Below are 19,320 nucleotides of genomic sequence, written 5' to 3' on the forward strand. Positions count from 1 at the left end.
GTGTAGGTAAGTTCAGTGTTCCATACAGTATGCATTGAAATTATAGTTTAGTGGTATAATAGTTTCTGTCTTTATTTTTGTGTGTTACTGTGAAAAATTCAAAGTGGTTAATAAACAGATTGCTATTCTACAAAGTAATGGTGATGTATATGCTATTTTTCTCTTGGCAATGAGTTTTAAGATTCATGTCCAATTGTTAAAGTTTTTTACAAAAGAAACTATATATCACCATGAGAAAGATAACTATAACTCCTTAAAATTTAAATCGTAGGTTTCATTCTCAAGAGAGAATCATATGAAATGAAAATTTCATAGAAAATGTATGTGAAGTGAACAACGTTGATAAATTAATTAAAGTTTAACTTGATCAGGGATCAATTTAATTTAGTTCCTCTGTCCAAAATCACAATATGTGTTTGTATAGTGGAATCTATCTATTCCAAAACTCACATTTTATAAATAAAGAAAATGAGATAGGATTATTTGGCTTAACCATTGTCATTTGTATGTCAGTTGGGAGAATTTCTGTTAGAAAGCATATGAAATCCTACTCCAAAGATACAAATGTAGTGATCCAAAGGGGCACCTGCACCCCACGTTTATAAAAGCAATGTCCACAATAGCCAAACTATGGAAGAAGCCCAGATGTCCATTGACAGATGAATGGATAAAGAAGATGTGGTACATATACAAAACATAATACTACTCAGACATCAAAAAAAAGGAAATCCTGCCATTTGCAACGATGTGGATGGAACTAGAGGGTATTATGCTAAGTGAAATAATTCAATCAGAGAAAGACAATTTTTTATGATCTCACTCATATGTGGAATTTAAGAAACAAAACAGAGGATCATAGGGGAAGAGAGGAAAAAATAAAATAAGTTGAAATCAGAGAAGGAGACAGAGACTCTTAATCATAGGAAATAAACTGAGGGTTGCTGGAGGGGAGGGCGGCAGGGGGATGGGGTAACTTGGTGATGGACATTAAGGAGGACACTTGATGTAATGAGCACTGGGTATTATATAAGACTGATGAATCACTGACCTCTACCTCTGAAACTAATAATACATTATATGTTAATTAATTGAATTTAAATTAAACAAAAGAAAGCATATGAAATCTAATAAAATTTGAGTTTTGTTTAGCTACAGCACATCCTACTCTGACAAATTGGGTTACAATGAATCTAGCAAAACAAGTAGGATTCTGGGACGCCTGGGTGGCTCAGTCGGTTAAGCGTCTGCTTTGGGCTCAGGTCACGATCCCAGGGTCCTGGGACCAAGTCTCGCATCGGGCTCCTTGCTTGGCAGAGAGCCTGCTTCTCCCTCTGCCTGCTCTGCCTGCCGCTCCCCCTGCTTGTGCTCTCCTTCTGACAAAAAAATACAATCTTTAAAAAAAAACAACAAGTAGGTTTCTGAGTCTTCTCTTTTTGTAGCAATTACTAAAACCAAACCTCAGGTTAAATCATTGTAGCAATTAACCACAGCAACATAAAAGGAACAAAACCTTAAAATAAAACCACAGTAATTTACACACTAATAACATTCCTTTCTCTATTAGCTAAGATTATTTAAACAATAATGACTATAATTATTCTTACTTCATAGCTATACACACTGTCTATCACTCTACATGTGGATTCTTGAGCATTTTTGCAAATAGTGCCATGTCATGTGGTCATAATGTCTTTGAGTTTGTGAAATAATCAATAATCGAGCTCACTTGGTTCCAGGTAGTGTGAACTGCTATTTATTACAATAATTTTCCATAGATGTGACCTCAGTATAGTTCTTGCTTTTACAAAAGTTTATTCTTTCCTTCAAACAGTAGAATTATACACTCTTCTGTAGACTTAGCAGGGTTTGATGTGTCAAGATGACTGAAGTACAAGTAATTGATTTCTTGTATTCTTTTGGCACTGGTTTTTAGAGTTCTCAAGGCACTTTTGATTTGAAGCAGCTCTTTTGATTTCTGTAATGGACAGCAAAGCAGCCTCACTGTCATAACTGTTGACAGGAGGGAACCTTTGAACCTTTTGCCTCAGTGAAAGGATATTAAGAAGGTTTCATTGTGAACTTCTAACATCAGCTAGTCAAAAATATTTTCTATGCCCGACTTATTTTTTTAATTTTCTCATTCAAGAGACATATATTAAGTATCTATTATGTACCAAGCTCTACAGTAGGTCCTGGGGTTCCAAAAAGAACTGTAAAGAGTCTTTATTCTGTATGTGATGCTTGCTGCCTCATGGAAAGAGCAGAGCCGTGAAACTAGACACTCTGTGGACATATGGAAATGAGTTTCTGAAAGAGGAGCTATGAGGCCAGAGCTTAATTTGGGCTGCAGTTCGCCTGGGTGAAAAAGGACATTTCTGACATCCATGATAAACCTGTAAAGAGCAGGAAATGAAGTAGCACTCTGTTGTAGGGAAGTAAAATTGTATTAAGGCAGCAGAGAAGTGTGGCTAGAGATGAACCTGGAAATGTAGGTAGAAGCAGATTCCCAAAGAACATGAGGGATCGTGCTGAGGGCAAAATAAAATTTACAATTTGAAAAACAAATGTGGCATAAATATATAGGGTGGATGGTAGGTTATTATGGTAGGCAACAGGGAGATTATTAAATATTGTAACACTATAATTCAAGCGGGAAACAATAAAATTTTGAAGAAAAGGAGTGGCAGAATGGAGGGGACAAGCATATTTTAGCAATGCTTAGTCAGGGAAAGAGACTGCCCTGGGTATAAGCCATAAGTTATTAAAATATTTAGAATGCAAACAAGAAATTAGGCATACCTTGGTCCAGTTAACTTGCAACTTTGTTATGTCAGAAACTGCACAATGTAAATGATGATCTAGTCGTTGGCACCCAGAGGTTAATAAGGAATGAAAGTGTCGAGTTAGGCATGCGGATTGAGAGAAAACCTGACGTGCATGAACCTTTGAAGGCCAGGGAGAAGAAAGGGAGCCTGTAGAGAAGACTGAGAAATGGTGATCACAGAAGAAGGGGCAGAGCCAAGAATAAATAATGTTGAGGAAACCAGCCATAGTTGGTGGCAACCTGGAGAGAGAGATTTGTATCAACCTCTTACATGCCTCCAGACAACCTCTTACACTCCTCCAGGTGAACATGAGGAGCACCGTGCACTCTTGGCGGGAAAGACTAGTAAATCAGAAGCAGTATTGGAAAGCTTAAGGAATGCAGTTTACTGGATTACGTGAAGTGGCTTGGGTGTAGGCAGTAGTGGAAGAAACCAGAAGGAGATGATATGCATATAATAGCTTAATTTATATTTTGCAAAACCTTTATGAAATTCAGATATATGTTTTTATTTATTTTTTATTATGGTCAGTTAGCCAGCATATAGTACATCATTAGTTTTGGATGTAGTGTTCAACGATTCATAGTTGCATATAAACCCCAGTGCTCATCACAACACGTGCTCTCCTTAATACCCATCACCTGCTGACCCTATCCCCCGCGCCACTCCCCTCTGCAACCCTCAGTTTGGTTCCCAGAGTTCAGAGTCTCTCATGGTCTGTCTCCCTCTCTGATTTCTTCCCATTCAGTTTTCCCCTCCCTCCCGCTGTGGTCCTCTGCTCTATTCCTTATGTTCCACATATATGATTTTAATTCTTAGATGAGAGGCTCAGACTTGTTACCCCTAAATTAATTAGCAGAGCTCTGATTTTTGTTGGACAGTAGGTAAAACAGACTTCCCAAAGAGAAGGTTTGGAGAAGCTGAGTAGTTAAATTTTAGAATGAAAACATAGATGGATTTCAGACTTCGAACAGTCTTGAAGGAATTTAGATAGCAAGTAGTGATTCATATAGCACACCATTGAAGGATATGAACAGAGCAGTAATAGGTTCAAAATCCTATAACCAAAAGATTAATCTACAGTAATGGGAAAGGCATTTTGAAAAGCATTAAGATTGGATTTTGTTTCAATTTGCACAACCAATTATTAGAATTAGAAGGAAACAATAAAATATTACCCCTTCATTATAAAGTTGAAGAATTTTAACAACAACCACTTTGATGTGGGCTCCTTATGTGTCGGTTATTATGCTAAGCAATTTACATGCATTAACTCATGAGTTAAGGCATAAATGAGTTCCATGTGATCCCAAGTATTTATATTCCTTCTTTAATTTGAAATAACTGGCTTAGAGCGTTTAAGTGACTTGCCAAAATTTTGTTAATTTGGAAGCAATAAAAAAAAAAAAATCCCAATCCAAGTCAAAGTAAAAAGTCTCACACAAAAAGGAGTTTATGGTCTCAAATCATCAAAATGCTTGGAGGTTGAGCTTCAGCCAGGTTTGATCAAGTCTCCTCATTTTCTTTCCTGTGGTTCCCAAGTTTAGGGCCTCTTGTGTCTCTAGTCACATTTCCCCCAGGGTGTTGAAATGGCTGTAGTAATTTCAGACATTTGCACACCAGCTTCCAGGGAAGAAGAGAAAGAGAGCATTTCCCAGAAGTTCTCAACAAACATCTCTGGTATTATAGGCTGGAAATGGGTTACCTTTACACTTCTTAAATATTCATCATTAACCAGAAAAAAAAAATGCTTGTATTTATCAGTTTAAACTTGAGCCAACTGCCGTCATGGGAGTTAAGCTTCTTTTAACATACATGAAAGTTTGAGGGAGATCGTGGTATATGAATACCTATACAGACAGTTTTAAGATTAGATGGGATTTGCTCGGGGAGTGGATTACCATACTATCCACTTAAATTACATTATTATTCTTACAGAATTGAAATAACTTGCAAAACAATCATATATCTATTTAATTACAGAGCTAGTTCTAGGATCCAATTCTTCTGGCTGGCACACACACACACACACACACACACACACACACACACACACACCCCTACACACATCCTTATACAATCTGTATTTTTTCTTTTACTAAAGCTAACTAAGTCAATGGACAGGAAGCTAGATTCAGATAAATAGATTGATCAATAGACATATAGATACATGATGGATGGGTAGATGGAAGGATAGATAAATACAGAAAATCTCTCAATAGCTTTTATATTAGATGACTTTGCCCAACTGTAGGCTAATGTAAGTATTCTGAGTGTGTTTAGGTTAGGCTAGGCTGAACTATGGTGTTCAGTAGGTCAGGGGTATTGAATGTCTTTTGAACTTATGAAAAGTTCAACCTATGATGTGTTTATCAGGATGTTAACTTCACTGTAGGCTGAGGAAGATCTGTAGATGGGTAGATAGATAGAGATCTTTTTTTACCCTTAACATGGCAGAATCATCCAATCAAATAAAAACAAATATTTTAAGAGCGTAGAGTGTGTGTTAAGTAACTAATCACATTAGTGCTTCTTAACATCTTGGCTAACTGCATTTAATCAAAAGCAATTTTTTTTATCCTTCGGAATACAGTACCACACTGAAAAAAATACAAAGCTTAGAGAATTATACCTGAGAGCCACTGAATGAATGAATTCCAAACTCATATATTTCATCATGTTTTCTATGGAATTTCCTGACAGCATTGATGAAAGGAATTTCCAGTTACATTGGGCACATGGAGGCAACACTGTATCATCACTGGTAACTGGAATTTAGTGTGTCACTGGGAGCAGTCATTTGCATTTTTACTGGTGTATGTGGTATAAAGTTCTTGGCACACAATGGAGAGATAAAGCGCTCATAAAAATGGATTCACTTATCCATCAAAGTACATTTGAATCACAAGGTGTAAATATGTTATAGTCTAAAATATTTAGCACGTATCTGGAACGAAAATTTTATAACCTTCGAGTGCTTTTGGGTCCTTGGACTGAATACCAAATCCTAAGTGGATGTCAAAACATTGGGTGTGCCAAGGCCTGGTCTGTGGCCAGGCTGAGCAGAGTCAGAATTGAGAGTGGTATAAGCCAAATTTCCTGCTCTTACCATAGAAGTACAGTTCAAGAGGGCATACAATCCACCGTGGGGGATTTTCATGGCATCTATCTTTCTAATCTTTTAAACGTTCTGATTACTTCAGGCAGATTTAACAAGTGTACAAACTTTTTCTTTCTTGGGTCTCTAACAAAGGGGGGCAACAGAGTCATTGTCTACTTGTTTGTATTGTAATGTATTCTAAACACAGTTTCCAAAATTATGTTTGTCCCACATTTAGAAGATAAGGTATAATCCTCGTATATTAAGATGCAGGACTTGAGGACAGGGATTGGGCTAGTGCTACGTACTTGAGTCTTGTCACCCCACGTGTGGAGCAGGAGAACAGACAGTAAGTATGTCTGCATCTCTGGGTCATACATTTAAATATGGAATATTTAATATGGAATTTCCACTATGTGGAAAACTTATTATAATTTCCTTATCAATATTAACTCATTTAATACTGCTAGAAGATGGTTACTATTTTTTCACCTTCTTTTCATATGAAGAAACTAAAACAGAGAGGTTAAGTAATTAGCTTGAAGTCACACAGTTGGCTAGAGGTCAACGTAGGATTGAAACATCGGCTTTAAAGCTCCAGAAGCAAAAACAATAACCGTGATGGCAAGTAGCGCAGTCTTTCCTAATTGGCGAAACTGTGTAGGACTTGGCTTATCAGACTCATCTACAAAGATTTTAAAACTTTCTGATACCTGGCACACCCAAAAATATTTAAATTAGACTTTCTGATGGAGGCCCAGGAATCAATGTTCTCAGTAATCCCTGTAAAAGCTTCGTATGCAGCCCTTGCTGAAGATAAAAAGGATAGAGGAGCCATTTATAACTTTAAAGGGCCAATATAGGAAGAGAATCCATAGAAGGAAGCTAAGAGCCAAGAGTTCATGAGTAGTGCAGTGAGTTCCAATGCAAAATTGATTAGAGACCTAGTTACTTTAAAGACTAAACTCACCTGCTGTGCACCCACGTTCAATTTTACTTTATAATTAAGTCTAGCTTTAACAGACCTCGTGTTTCAATGTGTAATAGTATTTGTAGGATACTAGTAGATAGTATTCCTTTGTAGGATCTTTTCACGTGCATGGACAGACACACACACACACACACACACACACACACGCACACACACACATCTGATTTCTAACTTGATTCTAAAAAACCTCTCTGCTTTACATTTCTCTGCTGCTGGATGCCTTTTTTATGTAATAAAATGTACATTTATTTTCCAATTCTCTTTGGAAAGAAATGTCAATGTATTTGTCATTCTACACCTTTCTAACTGGAATTGCATTATTTCTTGGTTATAATGCAATGTATCCATAAGGCAAAAGCCGAAAGAAAGTTATATGTCTCTTTTGATATGATTTGTCTCTCTTTTCCTATTTATGGTTCAGTCTTGAGAAGGGTTAAAAGTATTCAGCAAAGAAACATGTATTAACTTCCCTTAAGTTTGCATTTCATATTGTGGCTAAATCTTGCTTATGGGATTTTTTTTTAATGTAATGTCACTCATTTTGGTTCTGCTTTCTTAAGTGAGAAAGGTGATGTACTTTAGAAATTCAAGATAAGTTAAACTCACAACATAGTGTCATAAAGTACTCTAAAGGCCATAACTAACTGCCAGGTCTCCATTTAAAGTGCGGTATGTATAGTATGTGTGTCTTTTGGGCGTACATATGAGTACTGCATGTATCCAACTGCTAAATATTTATTTGGGACTTATGTCCTGGCAGACTGGATGTAAAAAGAATGAATATGGAATGGCTGATGATGTAAGAGGTTTTGTAGTCCATGAGAAAAAAATACATAATGAACTGAGTTTCAAAAAATGAAAATGTATTAAGACTGTTGGGAATACAGGGGAGTGTACAAATTATGTCTGCTTGGGAGGAGAAAAACAAGCATTCACGGAGGTGACCGTGGACCTGGGACTTCAAGGATGTATAGGATTTCTCCAGATGGTGGAGGCAGAAGCGCTCCAGGTAGCAGGAGCGCGTGGGCAAGAATACAGAGGCATGAAAGAGCCTCAGCTCCAGAGTAGCTAAGTACCTTTCAGCCTTGCAATTAGAAAAGTGAGGGTCCAGACCAGTTGAGACAGTTGAAGGATGATAAAAAGCAAAGAACATATTGAATGAGTAGAATATTTTTATACATCTAGGAAATTAAAAAATTATGGGGCAGGTGCCCCATAATCCACTTATATTTTCAATGTGTTTCTAGCAAGTATTTTTAACCCCCAAATGTAAAAAATACATAGAATATAGAACTATCATGCTGGAGGTGGATTTACCAGAATAAATAGTTATGCAACACATTGCTTTTTATGGTTGAGAATAGTACCTGGTATATGGTATGTACCACTGAACATTTGTTGATTGAAAGAAGAAATGACTCAATCAGCAAGTTAATATCTACTTGGGCAGAAATTGTGACTTAGGGCTCAGTTCTACTCCCACCTCTCTACCATTTTATATAAGCCCAATCTTGTTGACATAAAGGACATTCTCATATGAAAAAAAACTGAGGGGCGCCTGGGTGGCTCAGTCATTAAGCATCTGCCTTTGGCTCACATCATGATCTCAGGGTCCCGGGATCGAGCCCCGCATCAGGCTCCCTGCTCGGCGGGAAGCCTGCTTCTCCCTCTCCTACTCCCCTTGCTTGTGCTCCGTCTCTCTTTATCTCTCTCTCTGTCAAATAAATAAATAAAATCTTAAAAAAAAAAAACCCTGAAATCATCATATTACAACTGTGAATTTACAAAATGCAACTAGTTTTTCAAATATATTTTGACGTATACATACATGCACACTAAAAATTCTATACAAATTGGTTCTCATATTAACTCTAAAGTATTTAGGTATTTTAGTGAAACCCTTATTTAGTTGCAGTTTATATCAAATGGACTTCTCCTGAAGACTGTTCCTTCTAGGTGATATTTCTATAACTCTCACTGTTCACTTTTCCTGTCCCTTGCTCTTGTACATATGTGCACATATATATAATATTAACTTATATAGAGAGTGACTGCCTGAAATTTAGAATTTAACTATTACTATAAAATAACCTTTTTTCATAATAGCTGTATTTTTAAAAAATTACATGAATTAATTTACTACGGATCAGAGCAGTGTTACATGGAAAATTAATTGGTTCAATATTCTCAATTGCATATTGTACTCTCTGTCTCCAGCTGGGTATAAAGGAATGATTTCTCTGTGAGTTTCATTCTCTCTGCACTTCAACATTTGGAGTGGTTACACTGTCACTCTGAATTTGGATGATAAGAGAATAAATCCCAAGATGACTGCTACATACCAGCAGACTTCTCCAGTTTTTGCAGCCATCATTGATTATATTGTCTCTTTGTTGCATATTAAAGGTGTTCCCAGGTGTAACCTCCTGCTCCCACCTCTTGGGTATTTAGTGTTTAATAGGGTCAGGAACTCCTGTACCATCCAAGCACTGCAGAAGGTATTATTTTGAGACTTACATGCTCCAGATAATAACTGAGTCTGCCCAATGAAGGGAATCTCCGTCCTTTGCATCAGTTTGTAAGATGTCATGGAGCATCCAGCAAAACAAGCTGATATAATGATGTTTAATTGTGTCCTTGTAAGCACCTATAGAGGCAGTTCTAAGAGCTCTCAAATAACGTATGGTTCTTCGTGAATAATCTTTTCACTAAGCTGAAGATAATTTCTACTGTAACTGAGTGGGCACTCTTTTTTTAAAGTTTTTATTTAAATTCCTGTTAGTTAACATACAGTGTAATATTAGTTTCAGGTGTACAATACTGTGATTCAACACTTCCATGCATCACCCTGTGCTCATCACAAGTGCCCTCCTTAATCCCCAACAGCTATTTAACACATCTCCCCACCCACCTCCCCTCTGGTAACCACCAGTTTGTTCTCTATAGTTGAATCTGTTTCTTGCTTTGCCTCTCTCTTTTTTCCCTATGCTCATTTATTTCTTAAATTCCACATATATGGGGCACCTGGGTGGCTCAGTCTATTGAGCATCTGCCTTTGGCTCAGGTCCTGATCCCAGGGTCCTGGAATCGAGCCCCATGTCGGGCTCTCTGCTCAACAGGGAAGTCTGCTTCTCCCTCTCCTTCTGCCCTGCCTGTGTGTTCTCTCACTCACTCACTCACTCTCTCTCTCTCTGTCTCAAATAAATAAGTAAAATCCTTTTTAAATAATTCCATATATATGTGAAATCATATGGTGTTTGTCTTGACTGGCTTATTTTGCTTAGTGTAATGCTCGCTAGTTCCATCCATGTCATTGCAAATGGCAAGATTTCATTCATTTTTATGGCTGAGTAATACTCCTGTGTGTGTGTGTGTGTGTGTCTGTGTGTGTGTGTGTGTGGGTGTGTGAGAGAGAGAGAGAGAGAGAGAGAGAGACATACACACACACACACACACACACACACATTTTCTTTATCCATTCATCAGTTGATGGATTTTGGGCTGTTTTCATAATTTGGGTATTATAGATAATGCTGCTATAACCATATGCTCAATAAGAAAGACAAAGATGAATCATATAGTATCATTCCTTTTACATTTTTGTTTTTAATATTAATATGAACCTTAACTAAGTATACAGAAAAATAGTTTCCTCCAAAAGGAGTTTTAAATGCTTTATGTTAATCATTTTAAATTTAAACTCAAATATTTAAAAGAGTGTATTAAGAAATATTCCCTATTTTATACATCTTTGTCTTTTTTATTGAACATATGGTGTGAGTTAGGTTATAATTTATAAAATTTGTCACAAAACACTTCTTAGCAGATAATTTTTCTTCAAATATACCTTTTTTTTAAAAGATTTTATTTATTTATTTGACAGAGAGAGATACAGCGAGAGAGGGAACACAAGCAGGGGGAGTGCGAGAGGGAGAAGCCAACTCCCCGTGGAGCAGGGAGCCCGATGCGGGACTCAATCCCAGCACCCTGGGATCATGACCTGAGCCGAAGGCAGACGCCCAACAACTGAGCCACCCAGATGCCCCCAAATATATCTTTAAAGAAGAGTAATCCACAGCTTTTTAACTACAACATTTCTACCTAGGATTGGGGAATTATTTAATATTTGCCGACTTTGCCTATACAGCCCATGTACAATGCAGTGATGATAATGATCCAGGTCATACCAGGAAAATCACCGTGTGACAGAAAGGAGGAAAGAGGGGAAGTTAGTCTTGCAACCGTTCATTCCTACAACATTAGGGTTAACATAGTTTTGATGACTATCTAATATAGGTTCTTAATTCCTATTTGTCAAATAATTATTAATGATGTTGTAAGTATTGATAATGATCATGATGGTGATGGTGGATGATAAGGGGCATTATCATTCTTGACATCTCAGAAATGTTTGCCTACTTTCCTTCTAGAAGTTTCCTTTCCTGGGAAAGACTGTTGAAATAAAACCTATCATTCATCTCTTGATATAGCTAGAACTCACCAAAAGCATTCTTAAGATAAAGCATTTGGTATTGAATGCCTATTCAATGCCATTTGCTATTGAATGTCTACTAAAAGTTATCATTTTTAATTTTTTTTTTTTACTATCCTAACAAACAGACAAAAAGGTAGAGAGGAAGAGATGTTTCATTCTCTTAGTTTGCAAGTAAACCTTTAAGATTTAGTTTGTTCCAGTTTTGTACTGCCTGAAAGGAAAAGCCTGAATGAATAACTAATTGGAAAGGAGAAACCTTTGTTCCCAAAGTTGAGCAGTTACTTTGAATGCCTCCAAGAATAGGAGCGTTCTGTCCATCCTATAACTTTGGGTGTACGCATCACTCCCTTTGTGCTCAGTAGAGATTTCCTTCTAACCATTAGCAACATATTGATTTTATTTATATCGAACTTGATAATTTTTGTTTTACTTTGTTCTCAGCTCAGTATAATAATGCTGAACACGATATGAAGATATAGTCAAAAATTTCTTAGGGAATACTGAACTGTGACCATGAAAATATAAGACAAGGATACAAGAAAAATCTCCCTTTAACTTCTCTTATTCAAAACATGAGAAAAGATACAGAGAATTTGGGTTGTCTTTAATGTTTCCCTATGTCACTGTATCCTTAGGTTAATTCGGTCTTGAGGCCTAGAGGTGCTCCTGGAGCTGTAATTGCAATTACTTTTGGTTCCTCAATTTCTCAAATATTCTGTCCTAATTAAAGTCTTCCTACTGCTAGTATGTAGTTGTTGATTTTTAAAAAGCAATGCAAATTACTTACAGCCTCTAGAGTAAATCTTCAAACCTTTTAGTTTTTCTGTTGATAACCTAATCATGAAATTAGAGCATCTATAGTAAGCAAATGAGCTAATGTAAGCAGTGTCATGTTTCCTTTGGTGTATAAATCAATAAAGCTATCATGATGACTTTCAGTTCAATCATCTAGCTACTGGAAATGAACATAGCTTTTAAAATAGATTTTTAAAATATGTATCATTTGCACTAACAGCTATATTGTTGCCCAACATTTTGGTTATCATAATTACATCATTCTCAGAGGCACCATATATTCTCAGAATCACTGAGTAATGCCAAATTCAAAAAAAAAAAAAAAAATGGAGTCCAGCATATTAAAAACCATGACCTTGAGCTCTGTAAAACAAAGATGCTAGAGTCATACTGTCTTATTTTCCAGGTGCATATGTGCTCCAGGTCAAGGCCACAGACGCGGATGACCCGACCTATGGAAACAGTGCCAGAGTCGTTTATAGCATTCTTCAGGGACAACCTTATTTCTCTATTGATCCCAAGACAGGTAATTTTTTTATTAGAGACAACATTATCACCACCCCTTTCAAATATTTAAACTTTAATTAAATCTTGGCATGGGAAGTTACCTATTCTAAAACTGCAGTAAAGATTCAGAGTGCTGTACATGAAGCAAAGGAAGATAGGATCTTCCTTTGTGGCTGCAGAACCATTTCCTCTGGATTGACCCCTGTGTAAATGTAAGCCATTTCACATACATGTGTCAAGTTCCAATCCCAAGTTAGAGATTCCCTATGTGATTTGCTGTAAATTTTCAAAAGCCTGGGCATTTTTTTTCTTTTTGATTCTTCCGCATATAATAGCATCTCATTTCAAATTTTCTTGTTTAGGTTCGATTATATGGAGTGTGGGGCTTTATCAACATGCCGTAGGATCACGGAGCCTATTGCTGTATTTATCAAAGTTATGGATAATTGATTTGGATTTGGATGAATAGAGACTTTTGCGTCTAGCAGAGGGGAAAAAAGGGTTGACAGACTTGAAACACCAAGATCCCTAATTCTTCTGGTCTATGCTTTTGAAACTAGTCTAATTTTTAAGTCAAAACATTTGAATGGCGGTTTTCAGAGCCAAATATATAAGAATCTTTGAAAAGTATAGAAAGGGCAGGATATTATGCACATAGAAGATGTTGTGTTCCCTTTCAAATAAAAGGAGGTCCCTCTTCTCTAGAGAGTCTGTTTTTTGAACACTAGATAGTTTTTAAGGAGATCCGGCCATGCTGACCATCAAAATAGGTATTCCATATCACAGTTAAAACAGAACTCCACAAAGACAGCTATTTTATAAACTCTTATATGGCACATTATCTTATATTTCTGAATGAATTCAATACTATTTATTACATTAGGTTACAATAATGAAATAAATTGTTAATGTACTAATGTTACTTTTTAAATTTGTAAATAAATTTTAAGGAATGATATCAATTTGAAAAGTCTTAATTTCAGACACTATGTATTCAAACAGGCTTAACATTTCAAAATTAACATTTCCCCATAAGTATTTGCTAAAATCTGGCATACCAATTAGATGCAGGTTAATTAATGATTAGCCAAGTTTTAATGTCACTTAGAAACAGAAAGTCAACTAAATAGGAACAGAGAACCTGTGAAAACTTTCTGCAAATGAACCTGTTATTCTCTCATTTTCTACTCTTCTCATTAAGCCCATAGAGGGACAAAAATCAGCAAAAAGTTATGGGAATAAGGCAGGAAGTTGCTTCCTTTTGTAAACCTAAAAAAGAGTAGTTTGTAATAAGGACAGCATCAATCTCTTAAGAAGAGAATCTAGAAAGGTTTGTTTAGGACATAAAAGCTCTTTTGGTTTGGAAAGAGGGTCAGAAACTAAAAGAGTGTTAAATGTGAAAACTGAGTGTATGATGGAGAAGTTACACCTATACTCTGAGTTATTTTCAAGAAGTATGACAATGAAGATAAGATATTTGACAGTATCTGTGTTAAGGAACTTTGTGGTTGTTGCTTAACTGTGGGAAATCATATATATTTGTAGAAAAAAAAAGAGAAAAGTTGTTGAGGAAAGAATTTGGGGAAGATGTTCAATGACGTTTATGATGGTACAAAATTCCAGAAGAACGAAGACAGTTTGAACAACAGTCTGAATATATAGACAAATATTGAAGGGAAATTATCTAAAATATAATAAGTCCTTTTATTAGATGAAAACATTATGGATTATTTCTTCTTCTATGATTACCCATCTTTTCCGCATTTCCCATAATGGATAATCTAACTAGAAACAGAATTAAGAGCAATATATGTGTCTTAGATCTCTTCGGCCTCTGAGAAGCGTTCCTCAGAGTCAGAGGGGAAAGAAAAAAGAAAAAGCGGTGTGTGCAGAGATTGGTGGAGGGGAGGTTGGGTATTAGAGTACACTTAGTTGTTTGTAGTGATTAATTCTATAGAATAGGTGAATTTATGTACTCAGAATAAGTGTGACAGAAGAAAGAAGAAGGAATTAATATTGATGAAATAACTATAAATGTAGTCAGTATCTAACTGAACAGTAAGAGAAAATCATACAAAGATGAATTTAAGCATAGAGAATAGATTAAGAATATAATCATTATAGTCAAATTAATACCAGACAGACAATAATTATATGAGTCAAAACATTTTCTGTCCCCTTGGCTTTACTTGTTCAATATCAACTTGAGATGAATTCTAATGCCTTTAGAAAGTATTATCTTACAGGAGAGTGTGTATATTCATAATATGCCTTTAATAACTATGTATTTATATTTTATGTAATGCTTATTATTTAGAACTAAATGTGAAACAATTCTGGCATAAACAATGAAATAGATTTTTTGAAGCATTGATTTTCACTGGAGACAGAAGTCTTGATACTAACAATGCCTCAGACCACTAGACAGGAAACGAGTGGATGATGAGGCACTTCATTAATAAAATGATAACTAGTTCTTCATGCACAGAAACCATTAAGAAGACTTTTTGTCAAATTTATCACTTTGTGGTACATAAGAGTCAATCAAAAATCAAGGATAATTGCAATTTCTCAGAAATAGTCTACCTTTGTTCCAGCCATATAGCTTCCTTTTATGATTCTTTTTGCTGTTATTAAATAAAATGCATGAAAAACTAATATTATCTAAAATTTTCCACACTGGAGTGTAGAATACACTTTAAAATAATTTTTAAAGGAAGAGTCTCATCAGAACTCCTGGTGCCTAAATATTTATGAAGAGATAAACATAACCATTTATTATTCATTTGGAATGAGAAAATAAAACATATTTCCTTAGTGATATTGCCTTTTGACAAACATTCCTAAAATCTCTACCCAAGACAATATAGGAAGCTTATTTATAAGGAATATAAATTGATGCATTCTATGGAATAAGCTTGGAAATAATCATTCTCTTTAAAATTGGCTAATTTGGCAATTATTTGGCTTAACTAGAAATTATTTACTGTGAATTAAAGTTCACATACTTTCATATATACATATACTTCAAATGATTATTAAATATTTTAAAAAACTCAAACGTGATAAATCTATAAAACATTTTTTAAAGATTTATTTATTTGAGAGAGAAACAGTATGCACCAGAGAGGGGGAATGGGTGGAGGTAGAGAGAATCTCAAGCAGACTCCCCACTGAGCACAGGACCCTGAAATCATGACCTGAGCTGAAATCAAGAGTCAGACGTTTAAGCAACTCATCCATCCAAAGTGCCCCAAATCTATGACATCAAATAACATTTATACTCATTATACTTATTATTTATAAAACATTAAAATGTTTGTCATATTAGCATATTATGTATTTTTATACTTAATGCTTTTATGCATTAGAAAAACATCCATAATCTATAAAACGTTAAGCATAGGCATTATAATACTTTATCCAGTGCATGAAATCAGGATGCTAAACATCTCTATAGGATTGATAATAGAATTATTTAGGAAAACAAATATTACTACAAATGATCAACCTCATGTTTTAATTTATATTTAAAATTCTCTTAAAATATTTAAATTGTTCCCTAAATAATTTCAAAAACTAGTCTGAGTGGGTAACTAATTATTGCTATTTTGTGTATCATGTGGTGATGATATGTTACATTTATCCAAATGATCTGACCCTTAATTGAGAAAGCATCATTATGTACTTTACCTCAACATTTTTTTAAGCCTATAAACTTTAAATGTTTTTGTTGTGATAAAATATACATAACATAAAATTTACCATATTAACCATTTTAAGTGTACAGTTGAGTGGCATTGAGAACATTCACACTGATGGGGCACCTGGGTGTTTCAGTCGGTTAAGCATCTGCCTTTGGCTCAGGTCATGATCCCAGAGTCCTGGGATCGAGCCCCATGTCAGGCTCTGCTCAGCATGGAGCCTGCCTGTCCCTCTGACTGCAGCTCACCCTGCTTGTGTGAAAAAATGTGAAAAAAAATTCACATTTTTTAAAAAAGATTTTATTTATTTATTTGAGAGAGAGAGAATGAGAGATAGAGAACACGAGAGGAAAGAGGTCAGAGGGAGAAGCAGACACCCCGCTGAGCGGGAAGCCCGATGCGGGACTCGATCCCAGGACTCCAGGATCATGACCCGAGCTGAAGGCAGCTGCCCAACCAACTGAGCAACCCAGGCGCCCCCAAAAATTCACCTTTTTATTCAGTGGCTACTGCCATTCATCTCTAGAACTTTTTTGCTGATATATTTTTATTTATGTGCATTGTCAAAAATAATGTGTATTTATAAGTTTTTATTTTATGTATTTATATATGCCTTTTATAGAATCCCTATGAAAACAATTGAGTGAGGCTCGAGTTGAATGCACAAGCTACATTTTTTTCCCTTTTATTCACCATTCTGCTATTTCATGCTCTGTGATTCTGTCATAGCTTCTGTTTAGGGAAATCTGACAAATGTTGCTGAGAGAACTGACAATTTCTCAAGACTTTTACTCTTTAGGTCTGACTATCACCTTTTATTCAGGAATTATAATCTCCAGGTCTGTGTCTTAAGTGAAACCTCCTCTCCTATTCTGAATAACATTTATCCTTTCGGGTCTTTAACAATGTGTTGATGTTTTAAAGCCCCAGAGTATAATTAAAGCATGGGTTAGAATATATTTTGAGCTGATTTTGATGCTACTGTATAAATATTTACAATGTTTCATGGCTTAAAATGCTTCTGATATTAATTCAGAGTAAAGTCTGAGAGATTTCAGACACCTTAGTGTGGAGGTGCTGGTGAAAGAAAGAGTACCTTCTTTTTCAAGGTCAGAATAAGAGTGTTTACCTACACAAAGTTGTCATGCCTTTAATACATTTTGCATTTAGACAAGGTCTGATTATGGGCACAGCGAGAGCAAAGAAAGCAATAGATGCTGATAAATATAAGGCAGGAAGAAAGGTCAAGGAAATAGACAATTATTAAGCTATTATATCACATATTACCTATTTTGTAATATTTTGTGTATGTGTAGTAAAACTGCATGGCTAAAAATGTGCTCCCGTGAGTCATTCCCTTTTATTCTGCATCGTCTCACTTCCTGAGAACTCTGTGTGAACTTTGCTTGCCTTATTTTAGAAATCATGGAATGCACATATCAGCAGGTAGAACTGAGAATGTTTGGCCTTAAAGGGAAAATACTCCAGGGGCATGTGATACAGGACTTTTGGAAGTTGTAGAGCTCTTATATCACAGAGAAAATGGCTCTGTTCTGTGCTGCTTGAGAGGAAAAGGGCTATAATAACTGGTATGAGTTACAGGAAAAATTTTGGTTTTACATACTTAAAAGAAGATGTCAGTACTTGCCCCTAAATAAGAGGAGTGCCTCACGAGATTGTGAGTTTCCCATTAGTGGAAGTGTTAAAGCAGATGATGAGGGATGAGCAAGTGGTGCTGGATCTGACTGTTTATTCATGTGATGCATGTTTATGTGATATTAATGAGAAAGCATCATTATGTATTTTACATACATAATGGCCTCACAGGTGTTTTGCTATTAGGATACCAAGATGAATCAATAGATCCTCAGATGGATCCCCATGTACTGGAGGGAGGCCATCAGGTCCTCAGAAGATTACAGTTGAATTTTATAGGACAAAATACATAAAATGCTAATATGACAAACATTTTAATGTTTTATAAATGATAAGTATAATGAGTATAAATGTTATTTGATGTCATAGATTTGGGGTGCTTTGGGTAGATTAGTTGCTTAAACGTCTGACTCTTGATTTCAGCTCAGGTCATGATTTCAGGGTCCTGTGCTCCGTGGGGAGTCTGCTTGAGATTCTCTCTACTTCCACCCATCCCCCCTCTCTGGTGCATACTGTTTCTCTCTCAAATAAATAAATCTTTAAAAAATGTTTTATAGATTTATCACGTTTGAGTTTTTTAAAATATTTAATAATCATTTGAAGTATATATATATATATATATATATATATGAAAGTATGTGAATTTTAATTCACAGTAAATAATTTCTAGTTAAGCCAAATAATTGCCACATCAACCAATTTTAAAGAGAATGATTATTTCCAAGTTTATTCCATAGAATGCATCAATTTATATTCCTTATAAATAAGCTTCCTATATTGTCTTGGGTAGAGATGTTAGGAATGTTTGTCAAAAGGCAATATCTCTAAGGAAATATGTTTTATTTTCTCATTCCAAATGAATAATATAGTTAAGGTGTGCTATAGGTGGGAAGAGGGTCTCTAAATTTTCTCCCTACTGAAGATAACCTGATAGCTCTTCTTGTCCACAAAATACATTTTTGGATCATTAGCAACAAAATTTTTAAAGTTATACATTTCATCTGTGTAATAGATACATTTTTGTTAATATTTTTAAAGAGTGCACTAGCTTTTAAAAACTCCATTTCACATTTTAGGCTAATTTAAGACTGTAATGAAAAGAAACTTTTCATATAAATTGCTGTAAAAGTAGGTCTTGTACAAGTGTTTTTTTTTTTTTAAAGATTTTATTTATTTATTTGAGAGAGAGAATGAGAGAGAGAGAGAGAGTACATGAGAGAGGGTAGGGTCAGAGGGAGAAGTAGGCT

The 19,320-nt window shown here is 35.5% G+C and overlaps 1 protein-coding gene across 4 annotated transcripts in view; it reads left to right on the forward strand.

The window, feature by feature from the left end:
• Positions 1–19,320, forward strand: part of CDH12 (cadherin 12) — a 1,005,284-nt gene that overhangs the window by 898,498 nt on the left and 87,466 nt on the right. For 3 of the 4 annotated variants that reach the window (XM_027605549.2, XM_027605548.2, XM_027605551.2), the window contains one exon: positions 12,613–12,732. The exons of the other annotated variant lie outside the window; for it this stretch is intronic. In XM_027605549.2, the coding sequence (XP_027461350.1) occupies positions 12,613–12,732 (120 nt within the window). The remainder of the gene's footprint in view (positions 1–12,612; positions 12,733–19,320) is intronic. 4 annotated transcript variants of the gene reach the window in all.

Source organism: Zalophus californianus, chromosome 5 (assembly GCF_009762305.2).
Source record: "Zalophus californianus isolate mZalCal1 chromosome 5, mZalCal1.pri.v2, whole genome shotgun sequence".
In the NCBI taxonomy this organism is placed as follows: domain Eukaryota; kingdom Metazoa; phylum Chordata; class Mammalia; order Carnivora; family Otariidae; genus Zalophus; species Zalophus californianus.